The 27,687-nt window shown below is 39.0% G+C and overlaps 1 protein-coding gene across 4 annotated transcripts in view; it reads right to left on the reverse strand.

The window, feature by feature from the left end:
• Positions 1 to 317: 317 nt before the first annotated feature.
• Positions 318 to 27,687, reverse strand: part of abca5.S (ATP binding cassette subfamily A member 5 S homeolog) — a 38,209-nt gene continuing 10,839 nt past the window's right edge. For all 4 annotated transcript variants that reach the window (XM_041578413.1, XM_018237910.2, XM_018237908.2 and 1 more), the window contains 31 exons: positions 27,237 to 27,384; positions 26,235 to 26,403; positions 25,552 to 25,610; positions 25,271 to 25,381; positions 20,620 to 20,795; positions 19,479 to 19,598; positions 18,684 to 18,822; positions 18,431 to 18,521; positions 17,809 to 17,948; positions 17,540 to 17,659; positions 17,104 to 17,308; positions 15,601 to 15,770; positions 15,190 to 15,317; positions 14,657 to 14,794; positions 13,775 to 13,885; positions 13,023 to 13,193; positions 12,753 to 12,866; positions 11,732 to 11,869; positions 10,557 to 10,631; positions 7,895 to 7,986; positions 7,010 to 7,127; positions 6,209 to 6,326; positions 6,021 to 6,112; positions 5,201 to 5,373; positions 4,176 to 4,251; positions 3,984 to 4,078; positions 3,557 to 3,676; positions 3,057 to 3,206; positions 2,394 to 2,473; positions 1,520 to 1,575; positions 318 to 1,321 (listed from right to left, as the gene is read on the reverse strand). In XM_041578413.1, the coding sequence (XP_041434347.1) occupies positions 1,217 to 1,321; positions 1,520 to 1,575; positions 2,394 to 2,473; positions 3,057 to 3,206; positions 3,557 to 3,676; positions 3,984 to 4,078; positions 4,176 to 4,251; positions 5,201 to 5,373; positions 6,021 to 6,112; positions 6,209 to 6,326; positions 7,010 to 7,127; positions 7,895 to 7,986; positions 10,557 to 10,631; positions 11,732 to 11,869; positions 12,753 to 12,866; positions 13,023 to 13,193; positions 13,775 to 13,885; positions 14,657 to 14,794; positions 15,190 to 15,317; positions 15,601 to 15,770; positions 17,104 to 17,308; positions 17,540 to 17,659; positions 17,809 to 17,948; positions 18,431 to 18,521; positions 18,684 to 18,822; positions 19,479 to 19,598; positions 20,620 to 20,795; positions 25,271 to 25,381; positions 25,552 to 25,610; positions 26,235 to 26,403; positions 27,237 to 27,384 (3,798 nt within the window). In that variant the 3' untranslated portion in view covers positions 318 to 1,216. The remainder of the gene's footprint in view (positions 1,322 to 1,519; positions 1,576 to 2,393; positions 2,474 to 3,056; positions 3,207 to 3,556; positions 3,677 to 3,983; positions 4,079 to 4,175; positions 4,252 to 5,200; positions 5,374 to 6,020; positions 6,113 to 6,208; positions 6,327 to 7,009; positions 7,128 to 7,894; positions 7,987 to 10,556; positions 10,632 to 11,731; positions 11,870 to 12,752; positions 12,867 to 13,022; positions 13,194 to 13,774; positions 13,886 to 14,656; positions 14,795 to 15,189; positions 15,318 to 15,600; positions 15,771 to 17,103; positions 17,309 to 17,539; positions 17,660 to 17,808; positions 17,949 to 18,430; positions 18,522 to 18,683; positions 18,823 to 19,478; positions 19,599 to 20,619; positions 20,796 to 25,270; positions 25,382 to 25,551; positions 25,611 to 26,234; positions 26,404 to 27,236; positions 27,385 to 27,687) is intronic.

A 27,687-nucleotide genomic window follows, 5' to 3' on the forward strand; every position in this document is an offset into this window, starting at 1 on the left:
TAAGTGGCCTTCAGGATGGGCACCTTTAACTCATAACAAGCTGTATCTATCCTGCTAGATGCCCAGAGGTAGCAAAGGAAACAAGTGAGCTTTCATACCAATTGGCCTTCAGGTTACGTCAGAAATTACGTCATATGGGGGCGGGACTACCTGGCCACCCCAGAAGACTAAACATTTTAAAATAACCCATTACCCTACCTGTGCCCCCCTCTTACCCAAATAACTTGGGCACCACTTTAGTCACAGGGTCAACCACAATGATTCTGATACGTCTGTGATGGCCTGGATCCCAGAAGTATTATATAGCAATACAGCTGTAATTTTTCATAAGTATCTACATATTTATTCAGTTTCATGCCTCACTTCTCATTCAGGTGGAGAGCAAACTCAATAGCTTCTTAAATAGCAAAAAATAAACATGACTTATAAATAGATGTTACTTTATCTTCCAGCAATCAATACTATGTTTTACTTTTAAATACTTCAAATTTCATTCATAACCAACAGAAGAGCAACAGTAACAGTGGTGTCATTCAACAATTAATTCAACAATAAAACATTAAACATAAACACAGCAGTTCCCTTTTGTCTCCTGTACATGAAATATCATGAAAAGGTGTTAACTGTGCCACATTAGCATTACGTAGTGCTGTACTGCTTCTGGTTATAGGCTTGGGACGTACAAATCAATTGGGAAATTTAGCTTAAGATAAAAGGTCACTTGTATATCTGTAGCTCCATTCACCGGAAACATTTACCTACAACACAAGAGGAAAATGAGAGAAATTTCCTGTCTCCAGTGCACTTTTTGGATTTGTGAAAAGCACAAAACAATCATGTGGTCACACTGTTATCTATGTTCTAATGAAGAACCATCTTGCTCCAAGGCTCAGGAAAGGTTTGGGTATTGCTTCTTAAGGAAAGTTTTTTTCTGTCTGTCACTCCTACCTCAGTCGAGGCCGCATTGTCATTCAAACATAAGGGTAGCAGCGCAGAATGATTGCCCACAAAATATGTCTCAAACCAACCTCAACTCCATGACTTTTCTGGCATGAGAAGTCCATATCCTTCAGCTGCCAAAGAGAGTCAGCAACCTATTGCTCTGAAAGGCATTCCTGGCCCTTCTAGCAGGGAAAGGGATATCAGCATACATTTTCCCATTAGCCAACATTCATAGATAGCTTGATAGGTGTGTGTGTGTGTGTGTGTGTGGCAGTCAGAAAATAACCCTGTCCTCCTGTCTTCTCTCCCACCACAACGTGCTGTTCATTGTGGCAATGTTATCTTCTTCCTCTTGTTCTTTTGCTAACTCAATGAATACCTAAAGGACAAAAGCAAAATGGTCATACCCTTAAACATACTCATCTTATCCATGAATATTGTATTTATTCAAACACATAGGCTTTTTAAAATGCATTAAAGGGTAACAAAGGAAAACGTTTGTTTTAAGGTGTAAATATTATCTTTTGGAATAATTGATGACGCCACAATTAAATCATTTTAGTTCTGGTGATCTTACCTGTTCTAGAGTTGCCTGAGAGAAGATGTATTCTTCAATATTATACATTTGTTTAACTATAAAGAAAACACAATGTAAGAAAAGACCAATAAATCACTGTTTACTACTCCTAAAATGTAACCTTTAGTATGATGCAGACCAGCTGATAAATTGTTTAACTGTTTTGTTCCTCGGCTCTCTATTTTGAAATGATTCTGGTACTAGGATTCGCCATACCCAGGCAGTGGTTTAAAGGAGAAGAAAAGCTACGGAGGCATTTTATTGCCAATAGATTAGCTGCAATAGTGCAAGCTAGAATGCTATATTTATTCTGTAGAATGTTTTACCATACCTGAGTAAAAAGATCTAGAAACTCTCGGTTTGTTTAGGATAGCAGCTGCCATATTAGCTTGGTGTGACATCACTTCCTGCCTGAGTCTCTCCCTGCTCTGGGCTCAGATTACAGCAGAGAAGGAGCGGGGGGGGGGGGGAAGAGGAGCAAACTGAGCATGCTCTTGCCCAGGGCAATGAAGTTTAAGCTGAAGGCAGGAAATCTGATACAGAGATGAGATAGAAGGAAAGAAATGCTGTGTTTCTTTTAACAGAGGACTCAGAGCAGCATTACTTTGGGGGTTTACTGGTATATTTAGGTGGACCTTTCTGATAAGGCTTACTTAGTTTTAACCTTTCCTTCTCCTTTAAATACAATAGAAATTAATTGATAAAAATAACAATAACATTGAAACCTCATCACTTTGATTGTTTGATATTCTTGGCTTAGAAAGCAACTGTCGTTTTGTTATGGTATTCCACTTTAAAAAAAATGTAATATTGTAGGTCTGCTTTGGAGTAAGTTGCATTCTACCACTCTACTTTACAAAAAAAGTGCCATTACCTTGTTCCAGTTCAGAGAATGCCTGGGAAAGGGACTCCACATCCTCCTTAGGAACTTTGTAAGACATCAGAGAGGAGAAGCTGAAATTCAGAATGACAAATGAAAAAAAGCATGGTTCTCAGGTGAGAGAGCCAGGACTTTTCACTAATTTATTTAAATCTTGTATTATTGTACTTAGTGCTTACACTCACTTAGCGCCAATCTGAGTTTAGTGCAGGACAAGATTGGAAAGTGATAAGTTGCAGCTCCATCTTACAGAAAGGCAGAAAGTGGGTGGCACCTGGTCATTCAACGGAATACCTGACTAAAAATGACACATTGACACACAAGGAAGGGAGCCCTTTATTCATGGCTTGTTTATGGCTCCACCTGATTTTTCTCCAGTGAAAGAAGCAGAGTACAGTCTGCACCTACCTATAGTGCAGGTACACATGGTCTGTGTTTGGGCCATTAAGACATCTGGGCCTATATGATAGTGTTTCTCCCATTCCTTGTTAATTTAATCATTAAATGTCAAATTAAATCAAATTATGGAGAAACCCCATCCCCAAACACAAAAATCTAGGTCCCAGCCATTCCACGCAATAGATGCCATGTCTGTATATTCGCTAAACTGAGAAGGGAAGAAGGGATCGATTTGCAATAACTTGCAGACTACGTTACCTCTCCTGGTGACTTGCATTGGGAAATATTTGCAGGATCTCCTTGTGAAGAAGCTCCACATTCTGATTCCTGGCTCTTGTATCAAGTTTTAATTCCAGTGAGAAATATCTCCCAAACTTGCTCTTCAGGTGCTGGACAGAGCCAATGTATCTGTTGGGTGTTTAGATTTAGTTTCATGTTGGCAAAGGAGACAAAATAAATTCATTATGGACCTTCATCCCTTTTTTTATTCTTTTCTTTGCACACAAAATGTATTTCACATAGAGGCAGATTTACGTTACTTACTTTACCTTTAATATGAAGTAAATAATGATATTGTGAGACGCTTTGTCTTTCTACAGAAGTAGCCCTGGCCACAGCACCAACTCGGGGTCTCATCTAACCCTTAAATTTAGTACCTTCTTATCCCCCTCTCCCTCATGATAATAGTTTACCCTTTCATTTAAGAAGAAACTTAAAAAAAATTCATTTTATAACATCAAAATTATAAGTCTGACAACCTTAACTGGCCGGACACCATAATTGCAACCCTGTCACAGATGGCTTCAGCCTCTTCCATGGAATGCGTTGTAATCACAGCTGCATGCTCCTTGCCCTTTAATGTAGTTCTAATCACTTTCCTGTGGATACAAATAAAAATTGCTCATTTAAAAAAAGGTCCTCATCCTTGTGGTGATTGTGTACAAATCCATAATAAAAGAGCTCCAAGGTCCAATACATTGTTGTATTGTTACACTAAAGACAGAATAAATATCAAAGAGTAAAGTCTGTTATCTAAAACAGGAACAGGCAATATTTAGACCACAATATTTTGAAGAACTACAACTTCACACATTCCTATATCAGCTGAGCTGTTGGTGGAATGCTGGGAGTTGCTGTTTTGCCTCTGCGGTGTCAAAATAAATGTGTATTGTGATTGATACTGACCACATAATCTGTTTGTTTCTGGGATCCATGCCCATGGAGGGTTCTTCTAGAAGCACAATATCAGGATTACCCAGCATGCTAAGTGCAAAGCTCAGCTATGGTGAAGAGAAGAGGGAAATAACATGGAAATGACCTTCCACACTCAACATATTCGCATTAAGAACAAACCAGAAAAATAGATGGAGCATTCACCTTTCTCTGATTACCAACTGAGAGCTTCTTAGCTGGCTCCTGGAGATGTTCCTTCAGGTCCAAGGTTTCAACTATTCTGCAGAAGATGCAAGGTAACTTACACTAATTACATGAAAAGCATCAGAGAGCCCATACAATCACACAAGACAGTGCTCAAGTAAATTACACTGACTGCACTGTAACTTCATGGAACCAAGATGCACGAAATCTCCAATAGGTTGTTACGTCTAATGTTGGCCATATATGTAAAGATTTTTAAAAGATCCGATCCTCATTGTGAGACCACGATTATCTCGAAACGATCGTACGAATTGTCCATCAACTAAAAAGATCATTTCAGGCAATATTGGCAGGAAAAAAAAGGGGAGCTGCCTGCTTGTCCCTGCAAACATAGATAGATTGCACTGGGACCGATAAAGATTATTTAACCTGGCCAATCAATTTTCTGACAGATGTCGGCCAAAAAACGTAAGATGTTTAATCGTTCAAATCCCACTAACCACACGATAATTTCGAAGAATTGGTCGGTCTTCGCTAAAATCGGTCGTTCGGCAAGAGAAATCTTTGCATCTATGGGGACCTTAATACCAACCAGACACCCCACCTATATCCTTTACAATCCTGCCAGTTGGAAGAATGATACACTAGCTAGCGTTTCTATGGGAATATAGACAAGCTAAAGTACTCTACAGGCTTTCTGGGAAAAACCTGGCAGAACTATTGAGATGTTAAACCTTTATTTCATGCATAAAATAAGAAAACGGTTCCTTTAACACTCATGGGGATGTATCTGTTGCTTTTCCTTCTCTGAATCTATAACTGGCCAGTGTCTTATTGTCTTAAATAGTTTGTGGTACTAGGCCATCACTGGCAAAAAAGGTTGTGACATCAATCTACCATCCTTTCTAGAAAGTATGATGGTACTTACTAACATTTCTCCTGAACCTTCCACCCTCCAGCTTCAGAACATGACCTTTTTTCTGATATTCTGTGGTCTGTTCACTCCCTCGTAGGTGGACATTTACCTCCTTGTTACTTCTTTCAGAACGTTGCTGCTCATGCCTTTGATGACTCCGATGGTGTCAAGGTGCTCCTGAAGCTTTATCTCTGGCCAAAAATAGTTTGTTTGTGGGGAATATCCCACAAACCTTGGTGGGCTGAGGCCTGGCTCGCCTGCAGCTGGATCTCCCATCAATATCTGTGAAAGCATTTAATAGAATTCTCTGAGCCATGAACCATTATGCATTCTGTCAGCTAAAATATTATAGTCTGCTCAAACTTAGGCTGTCACTAACAGGCTAACAGTGTTCACACTGAACATGTATATTTGACTGTGTGTTCATGGAATGACTGCACTTAATATTTTGACTATTACAAAGGTACTTGCACCCATACATTCTCCTAGTAACTAGCCGGAGAAGAAATGGGCCTCTTGAGCCTGCTGTGATGAAGTACTCACAACTGCACATATGGGAGCTAGGGAACCCTGTAACTACTGCCAGATTGAACTTTGCAGTAAGTTCAAGGGTCCACCCATGGATACTTTGGATGAGTTGCATCAAGTAAATTTGATGCTAAGTCTATTATTGATGTCATGTGCACTGGTTCACTGGTAGTGACTCGACCCCCACTCTAAAAATGTTCAGCAGCGACTTGTGCACAATTCATGAAAAGTAGGAGTTTTGGACATAGAACTTGATTCATATATAAATAAGCTTGACAGTCTCACAGGAAGACACTTTCTTTGAAAGATAAAATTTAAGGATAAAAAGTTTGTAAAACTTGCCACTTTACACCTGGCTGCACAATAAATCTTTTTCTTAAATATGTAAATTTGTCACTCACCTGGCCAGCATTCAGATCACTCTGTCCCACCAGCATGTTAAGCAGGGTACTTTTTCCAGCTCCGTTTGGTCCTACCAGCCCCAGTGTTTCTCCTGGAACCAAGAAAACAATGTTTACCTTACATGTCATCTCATCAGAGGGGTTGAGCAAAAATTGTAATAATGAAAAGAAATGTTAAAAAAACGGACCTTTCCTCACACAAAAGGATACGTTGTTCACTACAAGTTTCCTCATTGCTTTTCCAAGAATCGTTTTACCAGTCTGATCCTGTTCTTTGTGCAAGCCACTAACTAACACCATTGGCTTCTGCAGGAAAATCACAGTGAGTTTATTTCAATAAAATTCAAACAAAAATCCACTCAATTTTTTATTTCCCTTCAAATGATTTAACTGGTGCCATCAAAACTACAAACCATAAGGGGTCTTTACAAACACAGTACAGTGTGTAAAGTGCTATTTTCATTTACAAATTTTTGCCACAATGTATTGTTCGATCCTAATGTTGGGTGCAAGTGTAGAACAAATGTACATTTGCATATCCATAAAGCACAGACAGCATTCCGCCAATTCTTGTGACAATTTTCCCAACAGAGATCACTGCTTCATATCACTTTCATGCTTATTTTCAGCTTTATTATTGCTGTTCAGCTGACCTTTTAGCAAGGCTTCTGAAGCCATATTATCAAATGAAACCAGACACTAACTGGTCATGTTAAGTCTCCATCACATTCAATAAATCAATAAGAAAACAAATGCAACCCACGGATGTTTTTTTAAGCGTTTTACTCCGCATTAAAGTCAATGGGGATTATAAGATGCAAATTGTTTAATTTTACATGAGGAATCTAGAATTGTACATGAGCAGTACCCTTTCCTTCCTTCCTTAGTTCTTTTAAGAAGCACATATTGTATTCAATTGATTGTGGCCATTGAGATGATAGTTTTACACAGTGTATCTATCAACTGACCTAGTGAAGGTGCCCACTTACCTCATTACAGTCTGGTGCCATGTATTCACCCACCCGCGCTCTCTCTACCTTCACATCCTCATCTTCATCTTCAGGCACTTCAGCAAACTTCCAGGGCTTTGTTTTTTTTATTTGGCTTCTGTATAAGACAGTGGTTTAAGTGCCACCCTAGAATTTGTTTTAGCATTCCCAAATCTTTGTATAAACTACAGTACATTAAACACACTGAAGGGGACAAGTAAGCAATACAATAAAGCGATCTACAGATTGCAGTCTGCGTGTGGATAAAATGACTCCGTAATAGATACTGGACTAGTCCATGGAACAACACTGGCTCAAGGATGACCTCTTATCCTTTGTTTATTTATAATGATAATTTGTAAAGAGTTAGCCTGTCCCCTTCCAAGGTTCCACTTATTTTAGCAGTTAGTGGCACATATCTGCACTATTTCCAGCTCTCTAATATCCTACCTATAAACTGGCAGGGTCAGAAATGTTAGTTCATCTCTCTATAGTCTGTACAAAACCCCATACCAGACTTAGTGAAGTCACGTAGCACTGTGGGAACAGATATAACAATCAATATACTGAATGTGAGAAAACCATCCAACACATTGTACCTTCCCACAGATGCGCACAATATGTAGCATAAAGCTCCTGACATGTCCATCACAACCCAACCAGAGTCTCAGGAGGCACTAACCAAGAGGAGCCAGTGAATACTGGAATGGACCAGTGATTAAAATCTGATCTGCTTGATTAGTTATAATGTCTTACAGTGTGTCAAAGGCATACATAAATCAATAAGTATTGCTTATGAAAATCATTTTTGAAACAAATGAAACACATTGCATCAATGCCAAAGTTATTTGTATCTTAAAACATATGCAAAACGCGCAAGCCTACCTAAAAACTGGATCTTTCCTTATGGATCGCCCACCATTTTTCATCTCCAGATATCGCAGGATTAAGAAGAAAATCAGAGAATGCACGTAAGGCTGCAAAGAAAAATCAAGTAGGGAAACAAAAATGGACAAAAACCTAAATCTTATGAGTGATTTTCTAGGACTGATTCAGAACCTTTTCAGGAATCCCGAGGACTCTGCAGAAGTGCCGGTTATACGACAAGAAACGCGTAAGTCAGCTAACACAGCACAGCCTCCACACGCTAAATCATTTCCACTGTATGTGCTTTAATAAAGACATTTATATTATACAACGATTGTGTCTCTGCATTGTCCTCCGGACTAGAGCCCAACATTGCGGGAGAAAAACTTGCACAAGGAATCCTGTTTTTGCTCACTTTTCAGAATGACAATGTTTGGGAACCGTTGAAGGGACTGACTGCATTAGTCAGTGACTGACTCAGGATATGATTCACAAAAATTAATGTAAACAAGGCACCAGGGCCAGATGGCATACTAAAAGAGCTTAGTTCAGTTTTAGACCAGCCCCTATTTCTGATTTTTTCAGATTCGCTTTTATCTGGTATGGTACCTATGGATTGGAGAAAAGCTGATGTCATTCCAATATTTAAAAAGGGATTACGATCTCAGCCTGGCAATTATAGGCCAGTAAATTTGACATCTGTGGTGGGCAAATTATTCGAAGGCTTGTTAAGAGATCACAAAATTTTGTCCTAGTGAATGGCATTATTAGCAGCAATCAGCATGGCTTTAAGATGGATAGGTAATGTCAGATGAATCAGATTTTTATGTTGAGGTAAGTAAGATGCTGAACAGTTGGGGGGGGCAGTAGATGTGATCTATTTGGATATTAATATATAAGGGGATCATATATATTATAATCTCTCTAATGCTTTTTTACCAGTAGGTCTTTCCAGCTGACACAAAATCACCCATTCCGTTTAGAAGAAAAGAGGCTTTGCCTAAATATTGGGAAGGGTTTTTTTTACAGTGAGAGCTGTGGAATTCTCTCCCTGACTCAGTGGTACAAGCTGATAGCTTTAGATAGCATTAAAGGAGAAGGAAAGTCTTCATGCACTTGGGGGTGCCAAATGTTAGGCACTCCAAGTGATTGTAGTTACTTACCTGAAACCCCAGGCCGGTGCTCCTATCAGCAGAAAACTGCACCTGCCTGGGGTTATACAACCTCTTCCGGCTTCTTCTTTCTTCAAATTTCCAGGGACAAACAAATGTGCAGTTGAACGAAATAGCCGACTTTTTAGTTAAAGTTTGGCTTTTCGTTCTACGGTGCATGCGCAGCCACGTGAAGAAAGAGGAAGACGGAAGAGGATCGCTCTGTGGTGCTCACTGATATAACCCCGAGCCGGTGCAGTTTTCTGCTGGTAGGAGCACCGGCCTGGGGTTTCAGGTAAGTCAATACAATCACTTGGGGGTGCCTAACATTTGGCACCCCCAAGTGCACAAAGACTTTGCTTCTCCTTTAAGAAGGGGTTGGATGGTATTTAGCAAGTGAGGGAATACAGGGATATGGAAGATAGCTCATAGTACAAGTTGATCCAGGGACTGGTCCCATTGCATCTTGGAGTCAGGAAGGAATTTTTCCCCCTCTGAGGCAAATTGGAGAGGCTTCAGATGGGGCTTTTTGCCTTCCTCGGAATCAACTAGCAGTTAGGCAGGTTAAAAAAGGTTAGGTCCTTTTTCAAACTAGCTTACTATGTTAACTCCAAAAATGGAGCCATGCAAACCACAATTACTGCTACTGGCATATTCTGGGCAAATAATCAAGCAGCTATAAAAATTACCAATGTGCCATAGAATTTAAGTGACATGTTGTGATTTTTGAGCACACCTAATTTTGAAAAAACCAAATTAATATAATAGACAAAAGAAAAAAATTATACAAAAATTACAAAACAAAAATCAAAATCATAATGAGCCAAACACGGTCGAAACGCGTTGGGCTCATTATGATTTTGATTTTTGTTTTGTAATTTTTGTATAATTTTTTTCTTTTGTCTATTAAATGAATTTGGTTTTTTCAAAATTAGGTGTGCTATCCATCTCTTTGTGCTGTTAAATATTATGGAGACCCTTATGGGGAGTCACCTTTGGATTAGCACCCTGTAGTTTATTAATAGGGTGTGCGCCTTCTTTCTACAATTTTGATGTTGTGATTTTTTGTCTGCGTCACACAGGGAAATGAGCAGCTGCTAAATTAGTAAATGAAACTAAGAGTAGCAGTTTCTCATCATTATGTACAGTATGACAGGGCCATATTAACTGGATCTACCGAGTCTCTTAATCAGTTGTAGGATGTTTTTTTTCCAGCATTGGTCTTTGCACAACTGTATTAAACAGAGCCCACTTTATCAGTTTTACATCATGGTGGTTATTGCTGTGGTGGATACTGATTTAAATTTAAAACATATTAGAGTTTAAAAGTAATGGCTAGACACAAATATGAAGATAAAAGCAGTAATATAAGAAAATAAAGGGTTGTTTCAAATCAATAAACTACTCCATGATGATGCATAGGATTTATAATGTGCCTTCCACATCAGCATTCACAGGAGCTTAGACTCCTGGCTGGGAAGCCATCGAGTTTCTACATAACAAATCACATACTTGGCCTCTTTACTTACAGCAAACACTGCCACCAAGAGCCTTCCAAGCTGAGTTAGGCAGTTCACATCACTGTGATCCAACTTCTTTGATATCTGTTAAGAAAATGAAACAAATAAAGACAATTTAAAAGCACTAGAACTTTATAAATTGTTAGTGAGAATTAACATATGAGTATATAGAAATTAATTATAATTGAGAACATTCTTTTTAGATCTTGATGAATTGTTATAATTGATTCTAATTGGAATGCACAATTTTTATTAATTTATTAATTGAATCTGGCACCTAATTAAGCAGAAACACTTTATACTAGTCTATTTATTGAATCATGTTTGGGGAACTGTGGGGGTTATTTACTTCTAATTTCAATTCTTAGTATATTAAACAGTAATTCAACCTCAACATAACCCTTGTAGTGTAATTTTTAATTGAGCCTGGAAAGGAATCTTTTATTTGTGAAAATAAAAACATTTTATTAAACAAAACAACCATTAAATTAAACTGGATAGCGCTAAGAGCTCCAGAAACTGGTCCTGTGTGTTCATTCTATTCTGCTATTTGTTTTAGTATTGATGAGTAAAGTATAAAAAGTGTTCTTTGGCCGCACTACGCATTAATCCAAGGCCTTATTTACCAAGTCTAAGATGGCAGATCATCTGCAATTTGTCACGCAAATTTTTCTTGGCCGATCAGGTCTGGAACTAAGGTAGACAGAAATGCCACATGCTTAGGTCACAACGGAAAAGGGGCACTAGTTACACATCTCTTCAGCCTCCCTACTCCCAGTTTGGCTTTCTTTAACGGAAGCTGCAATGCGCAATGGTAAGGGAATGGTTTGGGGAATATGGCAAGCAAAACTCCTCAAGGAAGATGATAATTCCAGGACTCAGTGTAACTGTATTTCATCAGAGCGGCCAGAACAGATTAGCGCTAGGCACAAGTTACAAGGACCATGCCTAGGTGCAAATGCAAGGTGTTAGCAGCCCTTAAATGCACACATAATTTGGCACAATATTGTGCTTTGCACTTGAGCTTGCACTTATACATAAATCCTTGTGTTTTTTGCTAACATGCAAGAAGTTGCAAGAAAAGTAGCCTCCCAGGTGGTGCTATGTAAAAAAACACATTGAGGCATTGTGCACCCCACAGTAATCCACAGTAATGCACGAAAGTACAAAGGTTAAGTGCATACCTTCATAAAGCAGGTAAGGCAGCCTAGGAGTGGATAGACGGGGAAAAGTATGGAGAAGAGCACATGTAGTCTTGTAACCGCAACACTGGTTGCAAAGAAGATTGCCCCCTCGATAATAATGATGGAAATGGAAGCTGTCTAAGGAAAAAGAGAAATAAAATGCATGGTATACTAACCCTAATCAAATATTCAGAAAGGTAGGCAAAAATGGGCAGCAATGTTATCTGGGGTGAGTCTTTAAATACAGTAAAGATGTCATCCAACAATAAAGAGTAAAATTAATTCATAGCTGAATCTTGGGTTTTGAAACTGCTTTCCATTGTTGATCTGTTCTCCTCGGCCAATATAGAAATATATAAAGGCTAAATATACAGTATATATGGGCAGATCTGGTACCGTCTCTGTGACTGATCTGCCCATGGCCCAAATGAAGGGAGGAATATTGGGGCCAACTCTGTTCTATTGTTCCATGGGCCACAATAAACGCTCTGAAAATTTGTACAGATTCGATTTTATCTGTGCATGTATGACAATCCTATGATTTAATTGTATTGCTGTATTTACTGTATATTGGATAGTCTTTCAGTATAGTTTGCCCCTCCTGTGAACGAATGAAAATGATTTCAATAAACATACATGTGTAATGCAGTGACCCAACTAGTCTCCAGCAAAATCAGATCATTGTGGCCTTATTGTTGAGACGTAAGATTCAAAAAAACATTGCCATTGAAATGGTTTAGTAAAGTAATATGAGAAAACCTGCAAGAATATTCCTGCTACAGGGCTTTCCATTGCTTCTCTAGGGGTGTTTATAATGGCATGTTGATACCAGCATTTCCTTAACTCTTGCTCTTCTGATTTTATCCATAATGCCTATCACCTCCCAAACCTCTAGCCATATACAGTACTTAACAGCAGGGTCTGACATGATCAGAGCGCCGGTGAACAGACACAGTGAAGTCAGACAAGTCCCAGCCGAACTGAAAGTCCACTAAGCTAGAAGGTCTACTCAAAAACTTACCACTGCAAAGATTAAGGACCACCACTGCCTGGTGTCATTGATGAGTTTGTAAGTGAAAGAAACCACATAGGTCAGAAGGACAACTGCAGGTACATAGCCTATGAGGCAGAATACCTGCAAAGCATAACAAATGAAGGTGAGCAGAGCGTAACACATGTGCAACAAAAAAGCAGTAAATAACATTGATATATCTGCAGCGGTTATTTAGGGAGTGGTGGAAGACATGATTTAAACATTTTATGCAGCAAGGTATGTTGCAGAAATGCCCACCATTGCTACCACTGTTCCAGCATGGAGATCAATTCCAGATTTAAAAGCAAGCATGCTTCCGACCATGAAAAGCAGCATCAGAAACAAAAGAGGCATGTCCACTGCAGCTTGTCCTACCCAATAAGCTGATGGGTATAGGCCGGCCATCTTCAGCTGAGAATAAGCTTTTACCTGTTATGGGACAGAAAAAAGGGCTGAGATCTTGAACATGCACAAAGACCGAGCAGCTACTTGATAAAAAGAGAATGCTTGCTGCACTCAGCTCACATTATAGATCCACAATATACACAATGGAACAGAAAGATGAACAGTTATATATAAGGATCTGCTGTACTTAATACTTACAGGGCCATCTTTTGTGGTGGTGAAATGGGGTCAACACAGCTTTTGTATGGCTAGTAACTTACAGTCTCTAAAGCAAGACCGTCCAGCCTATGACAATCCCTTTCAGCACCCTACCCCCCCCCCCCAAATACTGGTAATGGGTCATTGGTAGCCCCTCCCGGCCAAGTTGGCAGCACCGTTTCAATCCAGAATTATAAACTGCAAACAGTTGTTTTTAACACAAAGCATTTGTTACCATAATGAATACAATATACAGTTTAATTATGGATTTTCAAAATGACCTACTGACAACTGGGTGTTTTCCAGGTACCCTGATGGGCCAAATTGAAAATCTGAACATTACATACTATAACCAAACAATCAAGGCATTTTCACAGGAATTCAAGATTGAAAAATGATGAACATACCTTATAGTTATAGGCGTTTTCCATAGCAATATACGGTAGAATGCCTGTCATCATTCCCAGATACGCAATGAAAAAACAAAAATCTAATCCGTTGGATGCGTGTAAAAAGTCCTAACACAACCAAGAAAGGACAGTGTGACTTTAACACCTTGATTTGGATGTTAAAAGAACTATCGGGGGGATATTAAAGCGCACAAATGCCCTGCTATTTAGAATTATGTGGTTTTGTATGTAGATTAAAAAGGAAACATTCTACATGGTAGACCTACTTTCCATTTATTTACCCTTAGGGAAAATGTACCTTTAACCCCCACTCAGTTCTCCATTGCTCTTTAACATTTTTCAAATTTATTTAAAAAAGTAAAATTTTTGTATGTTATAGAATGTCATATTTTTATGAACTTTTCAGTTTAATGTCTTTGAATATCATTGTCTACATCATACAAAAAGAGATTGTGAAGGTGAACTACAGCTTTACACCCGTTTAAGTAAGCAGCATCAACATGCGGGTATAATAAGTGTGGTGCTGTATACCCTGCTTGTGAATGTCCTGGAGTTGATTAATCATAAGAGAAATCTCACAGAACAGGGTTGGTGAAGACAACAATATTGGGGAAGTTTCTGCAGTTCTGGTTGGTTATACCTGGGCAACTATTAAATGCTATTGTGGACAACTAGCTATCATGAAGCACACTGACTGAACGTCCATATAATGTGGGAGAGTCTCAACACTAATGACAGTTCATGAATGTTCTTGGGTGACCCCAGTATACACATGTAGAATCAACTCTTGCCTAATCATAATGTGAAAGCTGTCACAAGCTATTTAATACATTGCTATAGTGAAAATATTCAAACAGTTGTGTGAATGGAATTAATTACCTGGTAAAAGGGGCTATTCCAGACTTCAATGCTCTCATTCACACCAAGCTGCCTGAGCACAGTGTTACTGATTGTGTTGATGAGAACAGGCAGCGAATGCACCATGGAGGCATTGAAAACAGCTTCATATGTATAATGCTGCATGAGATAGAAATGAGAAGTTATAACATACCTATTAATTAATTCATCTTTCTATAGGCATCAAGCTAAACAAACAGGAACACTGCTTCCAGTAATCACAATTCTGTTTAAACACTATTGATATTTTAAGCAAGGCATTTCCAAACATTTGTCATGTATTATCTAAGAGGCCATGATATACTCAAGGCTGAAGTCTCATAAAGTATACTCAGAAGCTTGTTATTGTCCACAGAATGTTTGGCCACACAAGCTGCGGTAGGTGAGCACTGCGGGAGGCAGGATTACTCTTCAAGTCCATAGAATGTATGGCCAAACAAGCTGTTGTAGATGAGCACTGCGGGAGGTAGGATCACCCTCCAAGTAAACACATGTGGTAGTGAGGAGGGCCGTACCTTTCCAGACAGAAACACATTGAGAGCTGCATTATGGGGAGATGCCGACATGTAGTCACTTCCATTGATCAAGTCAACTTTTATCTTTTGACTATTCAGGTTGCCAATGAGCTCATCGATATTTGTACCTGTGAATCAAATCCCAACAATGATCAGAAGGTAAAGCTTCTACATCATGTTCTGCATAAGTCCTGCATTTCTTATAGTGTTTATTGTCAGCTATATTCAGCCATCTTTTGATCAGATACTTAATCATTATATTAGAATTATATTAGATTATATTACATGCAGCTTTGTAGCATATGCATAGCTTTCTTTTAATAATGATTCTGTAGTGCCAGGATTTTGTAACTGGATTTAGCTTTCCCATATACTAAATAGAATACACAGAGAATAGTTTGCTTGAAATACCGGTAGAGTTCTGTAGCAGAAGGCTTGTGAGAAACTTGTGGATTTTTAGCTTTGGATGGGCAAAGTACATTTCTGCAGAGAGTCTGATGGGAGCCAGCGACTTGTGGTAGGACAGGTCCAGGAGATACAGAGTCACCTGTGGGACTAGGAAGAATAACAGGCACAAGCACCTAAAAGGCAAAAGATGGACTGGTATAAAAGTGGGGAATGCAAAGTGGAGACAATCATAAAATAAATCAGTAGATTTGGGAAATGCTCAGTTCATATATTTTGTCCAAAAAAGTAATACAGCCATTTGGGACAGGACTAAATCGTTATACTGTCCCACGGAGTACAACAATATTTATTGTGTCTGCAATGCTATACCCCCTGGTCCAAAAAGGCACTCTTCATTAAGTTGCTATTTTTGGGCAAGGCATAAAATGGAACATGGATGTAAAGTATAGTATCAGATAACATGTGCAATGGTAAAATGAAACTCACTCCAAATTGACTAGTATGAGCAAATCAGACATCACTAAAATATATCCAGTATGATGGAAGGATATTCCAGGAGGAATCTAAATTACTGCTAAATACAAGTGGCATTCACCAGACTAATGTGCTATACATCAGAGACATTTGGCAAAATGAATCCAACGCCTACTGATGTCTGATTCACAGTCAACATATCAAACATTTCTTGACAGGAAAAACGGCTGCACTTAAATATTGATACACTAAGCTTTCTTTCCTTAACTTCATGGTGGATCCGCATAATAAGCATTAGGACAGATTGCTACTTCTACACTTTGTTAAAGAACTTTGCTAGACTAGAAACACAACCCCACCAAAGACAACTAGCAGACCACTGGCACCACCAATTATATCAATTGATACACTTAGAGCTGAAATTGGAACTGCTCTTACCTCTACTACTGTGTAAAAGAGCATCTCAATGTGACTATTCCAAGTTGATCATTGTCTTTCCCTCACCTCCATCTCTCCCTTTCCTATACATACAACCCATGGGTTTCCTCTTATTGTAAGGTATAGTGCATCTGACTGATAATACACAGTCTGTGTGCCAGTAGTACTGTTCTTATCTGTTACATCTTTGTATGAAATCAGTTTAATTGTGTTGAAAAGAATACATCATTCCCTGCCCCCATTTGTCAAGGCCAGGCCTTAAAAGAACACAATAAAAGTCCACCTGAATAATTATTATAATAGCATCATACACACAATAACCAGAAATTTTATAGGAAAAATTGTGTGTGTGTGCGTGTATATATGTGTGTGCATGTGTTTGTAGTGGAAAGACAAAAGGTCATGCTGAAGATGGAGTGTGGCTAGCTCAGGAAAGGACAGGCACTAAATGAAAGACTGGGAAGTGTGCCAGTGGAATAGCCTAACTGGAAAGCTGTTGGGATGAACCACGGTGCCTATGAAGATGAAAACATAAATGACATTGATCTAATTATGGAGTTTTATATACAAGACACCAGCCCTACACATACTTACATACATCGGAAAGATTTACTCTCCCGATGCAAATTACGGAAATGTAACTTGGCTACGGCTGCAACCTGCTGCTTCCATAGAGCTGAACCGCTCACCGAACAGGGCGATGATTCTAGTGACAGTTCCAGCAATCCCTGCTCTATGTCTTCCATAGATTTCCATTTACCCTCATCTTCCTGGTTCCTTTGACTGAAGATTCCATTATCTTTAGATATGAGGATGAAACAATTTATTTCTGATACATACATTTCTTTTCTAGTAGCTGAAATAAGAAGGTTAGTAAAACTGGCATTAGATTCATTCTGGCTCTACTAGACTACCAGAAACATGGTTGTTTTGGTATAAATGTAAGTCGAGGATGAAGCTTCAGCTTAAACATTGCGGGTAAACCCATGGGTTCCGCGGGTATTGGGCATTTAGGCTTCTCGGATATTACCTGTTTGATCAATTTCTGCCTCTGTCTCCAGCTTAAAGAAGACATCTTCCAAAGTGGTGGCAGACACTCCATATGTGATTATTCCCAAATCTGATCCACTGTCCAGGGCAGAAAACAAACCTATGGAAAGGTGATGAGATTATTTTAACTCTAGATCTGAACTGGAATGTTTCCCAAGTAAACACAAAAGGACTCAGCATCAGCAGAAGGACACAGCCTTCCATCACCCCAAGTAAATATAAAAAGTCAATTTTATAAAGAAACTTCACCTGGGAATTTGTTGACGTCCTTTAGCGGCAATGAATACAGTAATGAGTTCTCACTCTGCTGCATTAAACTTGCTCCAGAAATGTGCTGTGTAATGAGTGAAGACAGAGCATCCACGTCACAAGGTTTTCTGATATCCATGCTGCAACAAGAGACACATGAGTTCAAGTAACAAATGAAGTGTCATCAGTGTTTCCAAGTGACAAATGCGTGAACTGTAGGTTGAGGCAAGTGTCACTGAAATGAATAAGGCACAATCAGCATGCATTTGTAAAGACATAAATTAATGCCTGTCTACATTGGCCCTTAGAGTCTCAATCATCGCCTTGAGACTACTACACTGTGATATATTTTGGTACTGTAATATACAAAATGCACAACAAATACAAACAGAGGTTAAAGCGCTATAAAAGTCACAAAGTTTGCACCTGGTCTAATAACCCATAGCAACCAATCAGAGTTTGCTATGTCTGACTAGGCCTGTGGTCTTTTATTAAGTTGTCCTCAATGCTCCAGTAAATATAAAAGTAAATATAAAAGTGATTCTCAAGCTAGGTTAAAGGGAGGCCAAAACCAATGTAACCTTTGATCAAAGTATTTAGAATATTTCATCATGAGAAATACCTTAAACGGTAGCCAACACCCCATTTGCTCTTGAGAAACAGCGAGGAACCAATGCATTTGAGTGAGCCCTGTGAAATCACTGCTTTACGATCTTAAAACAGAATAAGGAAATAGCTTCAGTCTAGACTCATCAAAAATTAACCTTATGCATTAACATGGATTTTGGTTATCAGAACAAGAAAGTGTACGGTCACATTTTAAATAAGTTGCAACTTTGGTGCAGCTGGTCACATATTGGATCAGGATTATTTACCTGCAAGAATATCCGCCTCCTCCATGCAGTGAGTGCTGAATACAGTAACATGGTTTCCCTTCCGTTTCTTCAGCAGGTTCCACACAGTGTGCCGAGAGCATGAGTCCATGCCTGCAGTGGGTTCATCCAGAAGCAGAACCTACAGACACATTCCACAATGAGTGTCCGGCAGTAAATAAGGTCAGTCATTATTATTTCTTCATTATTTTTCCACTGCTCCCAGACATACTTATTTCAGTAGTTCAAGCAAACCATTCGCAATTAGCTGTGATCATGATCACTCATGCCACGGGTGGTAAATATCTGACTGGTTGCTATGGATTACTGTACTGAATTTTGCTCAGTCTAAATAAAAATGACTTTGCAAACCTATGTTCTACAACAGTGATCCCCAACCAGTGGGTTGTGAGCAACATGTTGCCTTGAATGTTGCTCCCAGAGGCCTCAAAGGGGATCTATTTTTGAATTTCTGACTTGGAGGCAAGTTTTGGTTGCATAAAAATAAGGTGTACTGCCAAACAAAGCCTCCTGTAGGCTGCCAGTCCCCATGGGGCTAAAAAGTGCAAGTGCAGCCAATAATCGCCCCAAAATGAAATGTTGCATGCTTGTGTTGCTCTCCAACTTTTTTTACATTGGAATGAAGCTCACGTGTAAAAAAAAATAGGGGATCCCTGTTCTACACAATCCCAATAAACAGTTTCAACTACAATACAAACATGTTCAGTTCTGGAGAGTAAATGAAGAGATAATGGACAGCTCCCTACCTATATCAAACCAGATAGTTTCAATAAATACCTTGGGGTTTCCCAGAACAGCAATGGCCACAGACAGTTTCCTCTTCTGGCCAATGCTGAGAGTTCTGGCATGGTTGTGCTTCAGAGCTTGCATATCCAAATCAGATAAGATCTCATTGATCTGAAAATAAAGATAATACCAAACAGTTAGTTGTCACCAGACCATTCTAGATTATTACAAGCAGTGCAGATATTACAAACAGAATACTGTGCCATGGATATCCGTGTAATGCTCTCTGCTTTGCTAAATTAATACATACTGTATGTTGTACAGCACATTTGGCTGAAAATTAAAGTGGGCTGTGCAAATCAAAAATTTCTTTCTAAGGAAGGAATTTAATTATTTAACAATTTGCCCTGCAATGCTCCAGTCTAGAATTAGTATGAAGGGCAAACTGGAGGATGAATGGGAGTCCACAGAGTATATTAAGTTCCAGGTTAAAGAAAGAAGGAACAGATATGCAAATAATTTATGAGCCACACGCAATTTTAAATAAATATCAGTACCTACATCATGCTGATAGGTTAGCTCCAAGATACATTTACCCCAGTCATACTCATGTTGACTCAACTATTTGAATGTAGATGTGAATGTTTTAAGATTAACCCACTATGGATTTGGCACAAAAAATAAAGGGTGGATAAAAAACAGCTGAGCTCCCAACTCACTGAAGTTCAGGGAAAAAATTTGATTTTATGTTGTGTTAATAAATAAAAATATCCCATAGACTGAACAAAAAGTGCTTTTCTTTTCATTCTTTGCAAGAAGTGAGTGCTGTTTGTGCTGTACCAGAAGCCATTGCCCTGGCAACTAAAGTAGTTATTTAAGCTAATTATTGAACCAAATCAAAAAATAGCGGTTAGTTCTTCTCTATGGCCACAAGCTCGGAAGATTCTTGAAGCAGGTTAAGTGGATTGTGTTTGTATGCTGTAAAATAGAATAAAACTAGAACAATCATGATGTGTGACCTATATATCAGGTTGCCTCCATGACAAATGCTTATAGCTTTATCTTCTGCATTGTACCCGGGTACATTCAGCCAAATTTCTGCCTATCTGTAAATGTTACTGCATCTTCTTTCATGGATTTTAAGGTCAAGCCTATGAACAATATGAATATGTTAGCGAAATTGCTTGAGTACCTCTTGCTCCTTGGTCTTCTCATCAATTCCCCTCAAGGAGGCAAAAATGTGAAGGTTCTCTTCCACCGTGAGAACATCAAAAAAAATATCAGTCTGTTGGCAGATTCCAGTCAATTTGCTGGCTTCTTGAATCTCATCTATGTCTGTCACTCTGTGACCATAAACAGTGGCAAAACCTGTAAACGAGGCAGTGGGAAACATCAGAACAACAGAACACTGTTACCCCTGCATATTATCCTTTATTTATATAACCCCCATGTGTTTATGCAGCTCTTTACATAGATTCATGTTGGTCCCTGGCACAGTAGAAGTTACAATCTAAGTTCCTACCATACCGCTAATTAAATTTAGAGCTAGTTTCATCAGGAGTTGGCTAATTTATCTGTTGGTTTTTGCACAAAGTCTTCAGTCCATAATTGGCCTCAGAACCCCAGCGCTGTAAGGCAGCAGAGAATAGCTGAGCCCCCATTATATTGGAATCTACAGTGTTCTAGTGTTCTGATGGGAATTCTATAAGAGAATTGGGGCTAAATGCCTCATAAATGTATTTAGTAAACAAACAAGAGCAGGGTATGGCAGGAAAGGGGAAAACAGGATTTTCTAATACTTATCCTTAAATCCGTTTCTCTGTAGTCGAAAGGGGGATACAGGGACCGATGGGGTTAAGCTCCATCCTCCGGAGGCAGGACACTTGAATAATAATTAATTAAGTGGGTGTGTCTAAAAGCTTAACCCTGCACACTGTGCCATATCATTCAGTTTGTCCCAAAAATAGGCTTGCTAAGAGTTGAACAGGCAGAATGATAAGTCAGGAACTATTCTGGCCTGACCAATAGATCAACAGCTCGTCCGATGGGCGGGAAGCCCTGTGTCCCCCTTTCGACTACAGAGAAACGGATTTAATGGTAAGTATTAAAAAATCCCGTTTTCTCTTAGGGGGACACAGGGACTGATGGGGACTTAACAAAGCAGTCCCATAACAGCAGGGTGGGAACGAGCTAGACCAATTATTTCTTTATTTTAGTACTGCTTGTAACACCTTTCGTCCCAGAGATGCCTCTGCTGAGGAAAATGTGTCAACTTTATAGAATTTGGTAAATGTATGTACTGATGACCAGGTAGCTCCTCTGCAGATCTGTTCCAATGAGAGTTGCGCCACTCCCAGGAGGCTCCCATTGCCCTTGTGGAGTGAGCCCGGATCCCTTCTGGTAGTGTTCTTCCCTTGGAAAGATAAGCTTGTCTGATAGTCTCTCTGATCCACCTCGCTATGGTTGTTTTTGATGCCACTTGTTCTTTGCAGGGTCCAGATGGAAGAATGAACAGAGAGTTAGAATGACGGAAAGGTTTTGATTGTTCTAAGTACCATCGAAGTGCTCGGACTACATCCAGACTGTGTAGTCTGCGTTCCTTTACATTCTTGGGATTAGGACAGGCGGATGGCACTACAATTTCCTGATTCACGTGAAAGGAAGATACAACCTTGGGTAGGAAGGATGGAACTGTCCGTAGTACTGCCTTGTCCTTGTGAAAAACCAGAAATGCAGGCTCACATGACGTGATGGTTAATGTGTAACAGCATCACCCTTAGAATCATCTAGGCGTCTGCTGCAAGGCTGCTCTGTCGTGTCTGACCCTGCTGTATGTAGCCAAAATGGCCGCTGGAACGCAACTTGCGTTCAACCGAGCCCGCGAGACTTAAAGATGGCGCCTCCGCCCGCCCATTCAGGGAGAATGCCGCACTGACCCAGTGACCTTCCCTCAACGTGCGCTCCTCCCGACTGTGACTTTGCTATCCAGCAGTTCAAGGCAGACAATAAAAGGACGCCTTTTGCCTCCTCTATATAGCAGGGTGGGACAGACAGAGTGGAGCAGACCCACGGGGGAGGGGGTAGTGTGACAGGGATGACAACAATCTGGAGAGCCCGAGCCCCAACTAACCAGCCAGGCAGGTTGCCGCATTAGCTACTACCGGTAAGCAGCTAAATAACTTACGTGTCATACCGGCCAGACCTTCTCCATTTTGAGCAGAAATGCAGGAATGTGTCTGGATGGTCGTTATAGCCTCTTGGCTAGTGGTTTGACCCGGTGGCATCCTTAGGGTGGCATCCTTAGTGTGAATGATATGGCACAGTGTGCGGGGTTAAGCCCCTAGACACACCTACTTAATTAATTATTATTCAAGTGTCCTGCCTCCGGAGGATGGAGCTTAACCCCATCGGTCCCTGTGTCCCCCTAAGACCACAGAGAAATTACATTTATATTTGAATGAACTGGACAAGGAGAAAATGGAGCACAGATATGATTAGAGAGCAATAACATAAGGTTAGAATGCTGATTTTTGTTTAGAACTATGCACTTCTATATGCTCATTTTTGCTTACCAGTTTTAATAAGAAAGTATAAGAAATACATGGATAGACTAAACAAGTGTACAATACAGTGGCCAATCACAACCAATCGACAATTAGCTGTAATCAGGCCAGTGATATCTAAATATATTCAAACATAAGTTGTACATGAAAACTTGTAGCAATACTCTTTATTTGAGTTCTAAATACAATAGCTAACATTGTATACACACACACCAGTAACTTTAAATAAAATATTACAGAACAGAAACAACAATATCAGCCATCTAAAACAAATCCCCAAGCCCAAATCTGCACGTAGGCCTAGTTAAATCAATTATGAGTTATTTGGGTCTCAGCCTGCGTTTGCCAATGGCCTGAATGCTCCACAGCTGCCAAGATTTCTCATAAGCAAAACCTATCTATCTATATTTCAATGATCCTCCCAATTGTCCAGTTTATATAACTATTATATGGTGGTAATCAGCTCCTTTAATACTTATTTTAACAATGACCGTTGCAAGAAAAAAACTGCTATGTAAAGTAAAATAGATGGCTGCTGAAGCCTGGGTGTATATTGAGGAGTGGTCTGTATACCATGCAAGTGCCATAATGGCACAAAGATTAGTCAAATGGCCCTCAGATGTGCCTGCCAAACAGCAACTCCACCAATAGCAATCGACTGTTCTTCTGCATAATTCACTAGTGATTCTCCCAAAATACCTTTTGTAAATCCATTAGAAATGTAAAGTCTAACATAAATCAATGGGACACTATAATCTATACTCTCTCTCACGCTCATTATTGTCTATTTACTTGGGCACAGATGATATTGATCTCCTTCAGTGCAATCTCCTACTAGCCAGCTCCCACTTTACTCTTGTTGGCCTAAATGTAGTCTCTCACTGTTATTCCTCTATAAGTAAAAGGATATCAAATCAAAGGGTTTCACATATTTATTGTACTGGCTATATTTGTACTCTTTACCACTTTATCCTTTTGATATACAGGAATTTACTCTTGTTTTAAAGATGAGATGCACAGAAAGAGTAGACCATTCTATTTCTGACACACTTTTTCTGTAAAATATGTAATTTAACAATTAATAATAAAAAAAATATCTCAGAAGCAAGATTCTTCTCTTCAGCTTTGTGTATGTTCATATAGTTTTACATAGTAATTTAGGTTGAAGAAAGACACACATCCATCAAGTTCAACCTTTTAAGTCTATATATAATCTGCCTAACTGCCAGTTGATCCAGAGGAAGGCAAAAACCCCATCTGAATCCTCTCCAATTTGCCTCAGAGGGGGAAAAATTCCCTCCGGACTCCAAAATGGGACCAGTCCCTGGGTCAACTTGTACTATGAGCTCTCTCCCATATCCCTGTATTCCCTCACTTGCTAAAAAGCAACCAAACTCCTTCTTAAAGCTAGCTAATGTATCAGCCTGTACCCCTGATTCAGAGGGAGAATACCATATCTTCACAGCTCTCACTGTAACAAACCCCTTCCCAATATTTAGATCATCAAATGACGTGGTAACATAAAAGTGGTATAAATATAGCTCCGCCTCAAACTATTTGGAGCTGCTGACTTACAGCAAATGATTTACTGACTTACAACACTACAACGTTAGGGTTTGGGTGGGTGGATTCTGAGGAACATTAATGATGCCTTCTTCAGAACTAATACTGAAACTACAACTGATGGGATTGTGTCAGCATCACTTTTAATTAAAAATGCCATGGTAACTTCTGATATCCTTAACTTTCTTTAAGATATCATTTAAACCTCATAGGAACTGTTACCAAATTAATGTCGCCTGAAGGCCCAATTGAGCAGTGGCTTTTCTTAGACATGGTACAAGTGAAGGTAATTCGATTAAATAGAGTGAAATTTGGGGTGAAGAATCTGTGTATGGATCAGTGTGGAGCTCTTTGGCCTGAGAATTTGGAAGCATTACAAAGTTGAAAAGCTGCTCTGGCTCATGAAAAAATCAAAAATCATCCTGCAATAAAATTGCATACTTGATTCAGTTCAGGGGGAACTGACTGCATTGCAAATCAGCAACCTTTCAAAGCCTAAGGCTTGTTGGGCGTTTTTCAGAGATAGTCACAAGGCCTGAGGCTGAACAACTCTATCTCTTATAAATCTAACATCACTACAATATTAGCAACAGACATTATAACTATATCAATGTTATTATTATATTATTTATGTTTCATAATGTCTTATTTGCAGTAACTGTTCTTATTTGCACTCTCACATGCTGTGAAGATTCTGATCAAGCTCTGAATTCTTACCTTCAGTTGGCGGGCAGAGCCCACATAAAATATTCATGAGTGTTGTCTTCCCTGTGCCACTGTGGCCAACCAGTGCTGTTATTTGACCTTCATATATATCAAAGGTCAAACCTTTTGAAAAAAGGAGAAAACAGGTTTATGAAAGAAAGTCCTTGCAACTGCATAAAACAGGCCCACTCCATCTCTATTTTTTATTATTTTAGCTTCATTTCATAACATATAGGCAAATAAAAACCAAGACATTGCTTCCTAACCACAGCAAAGACTGAGGCTGTTCTTACCTTGAAGGGCATTTCTTGGCTTGTTGTTCTTCCTGAAAGACTTGCAAATGCAGCAAATCCTTAAAAAGATAAAGATTGGATATTTATATACACAAGTCAAACTTCCTGTGGGTTTTATGTTATTACAATAAATGGTTACTAAATAATACATTCTGTCCTTCAGAACCAATGGAGACATTCTTTTTCTTTTTTTTAACAGAAAAAATTGTTTGGGATTTTTAACTATATTCAAAAAAAAAAAATAGGATTGGCATAAGCGTTAAAGCAGTGTGTACAGCAGTGTATCTATCTGAAAATAGTGAGAAACGCTAATCTAACACAAAACATCTGCTTCACTGCAGATCTTGGGGCCATGAGACTATTGGGTTAATGTAATATGTTTTGTTAGCGAAAAAACATTTGCAAACACCTTTGTGAATGTTAGAGTCCATGTTTGCTCCATTTTTGACTGATTAAAGACCTCAAGACTTCCTCGCAAAGTTTGGGACCAAATTGCTTTTGCGAATGTTTCCAGTGTAAAAGCCTAACAAAAAATGTAAATTTTTTTTATTTGCAAAGTTTTGCTCTTTGCAAATGTTATTACATTTCCCCCTATGAGTCTTGATTTGTAGAACAATGAACATTTATGAAATAAATCTATGAATCTGCAGGTCCAAATCTCAAATCTGATGAACATAATATACCTGATCGCTTCTTTCCCATGAAGTTCTGTAGACACTGGTTCCATCATCTCACTCAGGTCTATGGTTCGGTCAAAATAGCTTTCATTCAGCTCCCCGTAGCGTTTTTTCCTCTTGGACCAGTAAGAAGGTTTAAGGAAGAAAAATGGTGACTGTCGAAGACCATATTCACCTGTTTCGAAACAAGCAAAAGCAAGATTATTATTAATTGATGCTTTGAGCCTGTGCTGCACCAACTCATATACTGTTTCATGACCAGTGTACTCTCTGTTGTTGTCTGGCCCAAAGGATATTTTCTTTTGGCAAACATTGGAGGTGGACCAGAAGCTGATGGTCCAACATGATCCTACAAGGAAGAGTCAATTTCTCTTTAAACTCAATAAAGTAGATAAGGTTTAGTAAGCCATAGTCTCCTGACATTCAAACATATTTTTTTACCTATAATAGCTGTTCAGTTATTTTTAAAGACCAATGGAATGAAAATAAATATCAGTGTAAGTTAGTTGAAACTGAAATCATATTAAAAGAATATATTTGGTACCACTGTACATTCTTTTCCCTATCCTGATTTTACACAGGGCTAAATAACAAGCTTACGATGCTAAGAAGAATGAGTGTGGTACCTGCATGGTGTATTTGCAAAAATTGTTACACATCAAGATCTTGTTATTTCCTTACTGAATACATTGCCACCATTGTGTGTTGTGTGAATGTGTGACATCCTGATGCCATTATCACTTCCACTGACTGTTATTAACTCTTAAACAAAAACATTTAACATATGGGTAACCGGTGTCAGATTTAATGGACCAGTATACAAATCAGGACCATCTTCTCTTTCATGTATAAGGAAGATAACGTAAATGCAAAATGGGTCATACTGAGAAAAAGACAATTTGCAATTAGTTTTAATAAAGAATTTTTGTACAAAGATAATAAAACTTTGGTAAAATGCAGATGTGGAATACCCTGACCTGGTTAAAAATATTTTAAATAACTTCTTACCTGGTAGAACCTGATCCAGGTACGTAGCCAGAAGCAGGTACATGACACTGTCCACGACTAGGAAAATAAATGTTATTACAAGAGGGTATGGACCATCCTTCAGATGTGTGAACTGGGCTCCCCTCTGAAAGTCTTCTAAATGCACGACCTGCAAAGGAAAGTGTGAAAATGAGATCTATTTAGTCACCAACCAAAGTAGCTCCAGGGTTCCAATAGCCACCACACAATGCATTTGTACCTAAACTATTTGGTACACACTTTGAAAGTGATAGCACTTTTCAGAGCAATTTCTTTTTTTTTTGTTGTTGTTTTTTTTTTTTTTAAGATAACAGAACAATTCTTTTTGATTTGCATCAAACCCCAGTTACATTGGAATTAGGGAAAGAAACACTGCATTGCTGGTACAAACTATGGAGTGAATTTGAAATTGCACTTTGCACTGCCCTTGTAT

This window comes from Xenopus laevis, chromosome 9_10S, assembly GCF_017654675.1.
Source record: "Xenopus laevis strain J_2021 chromosome 9_10S, Xenopus_laevis_v10.1, whole genome shotgun sequence".
Classification (NCBI taxonomy): Eukaryota; Metazoa; Chordata; class Amphibia; order Anura; family Pipidae; genus Xenopus; species Xenopus laevis.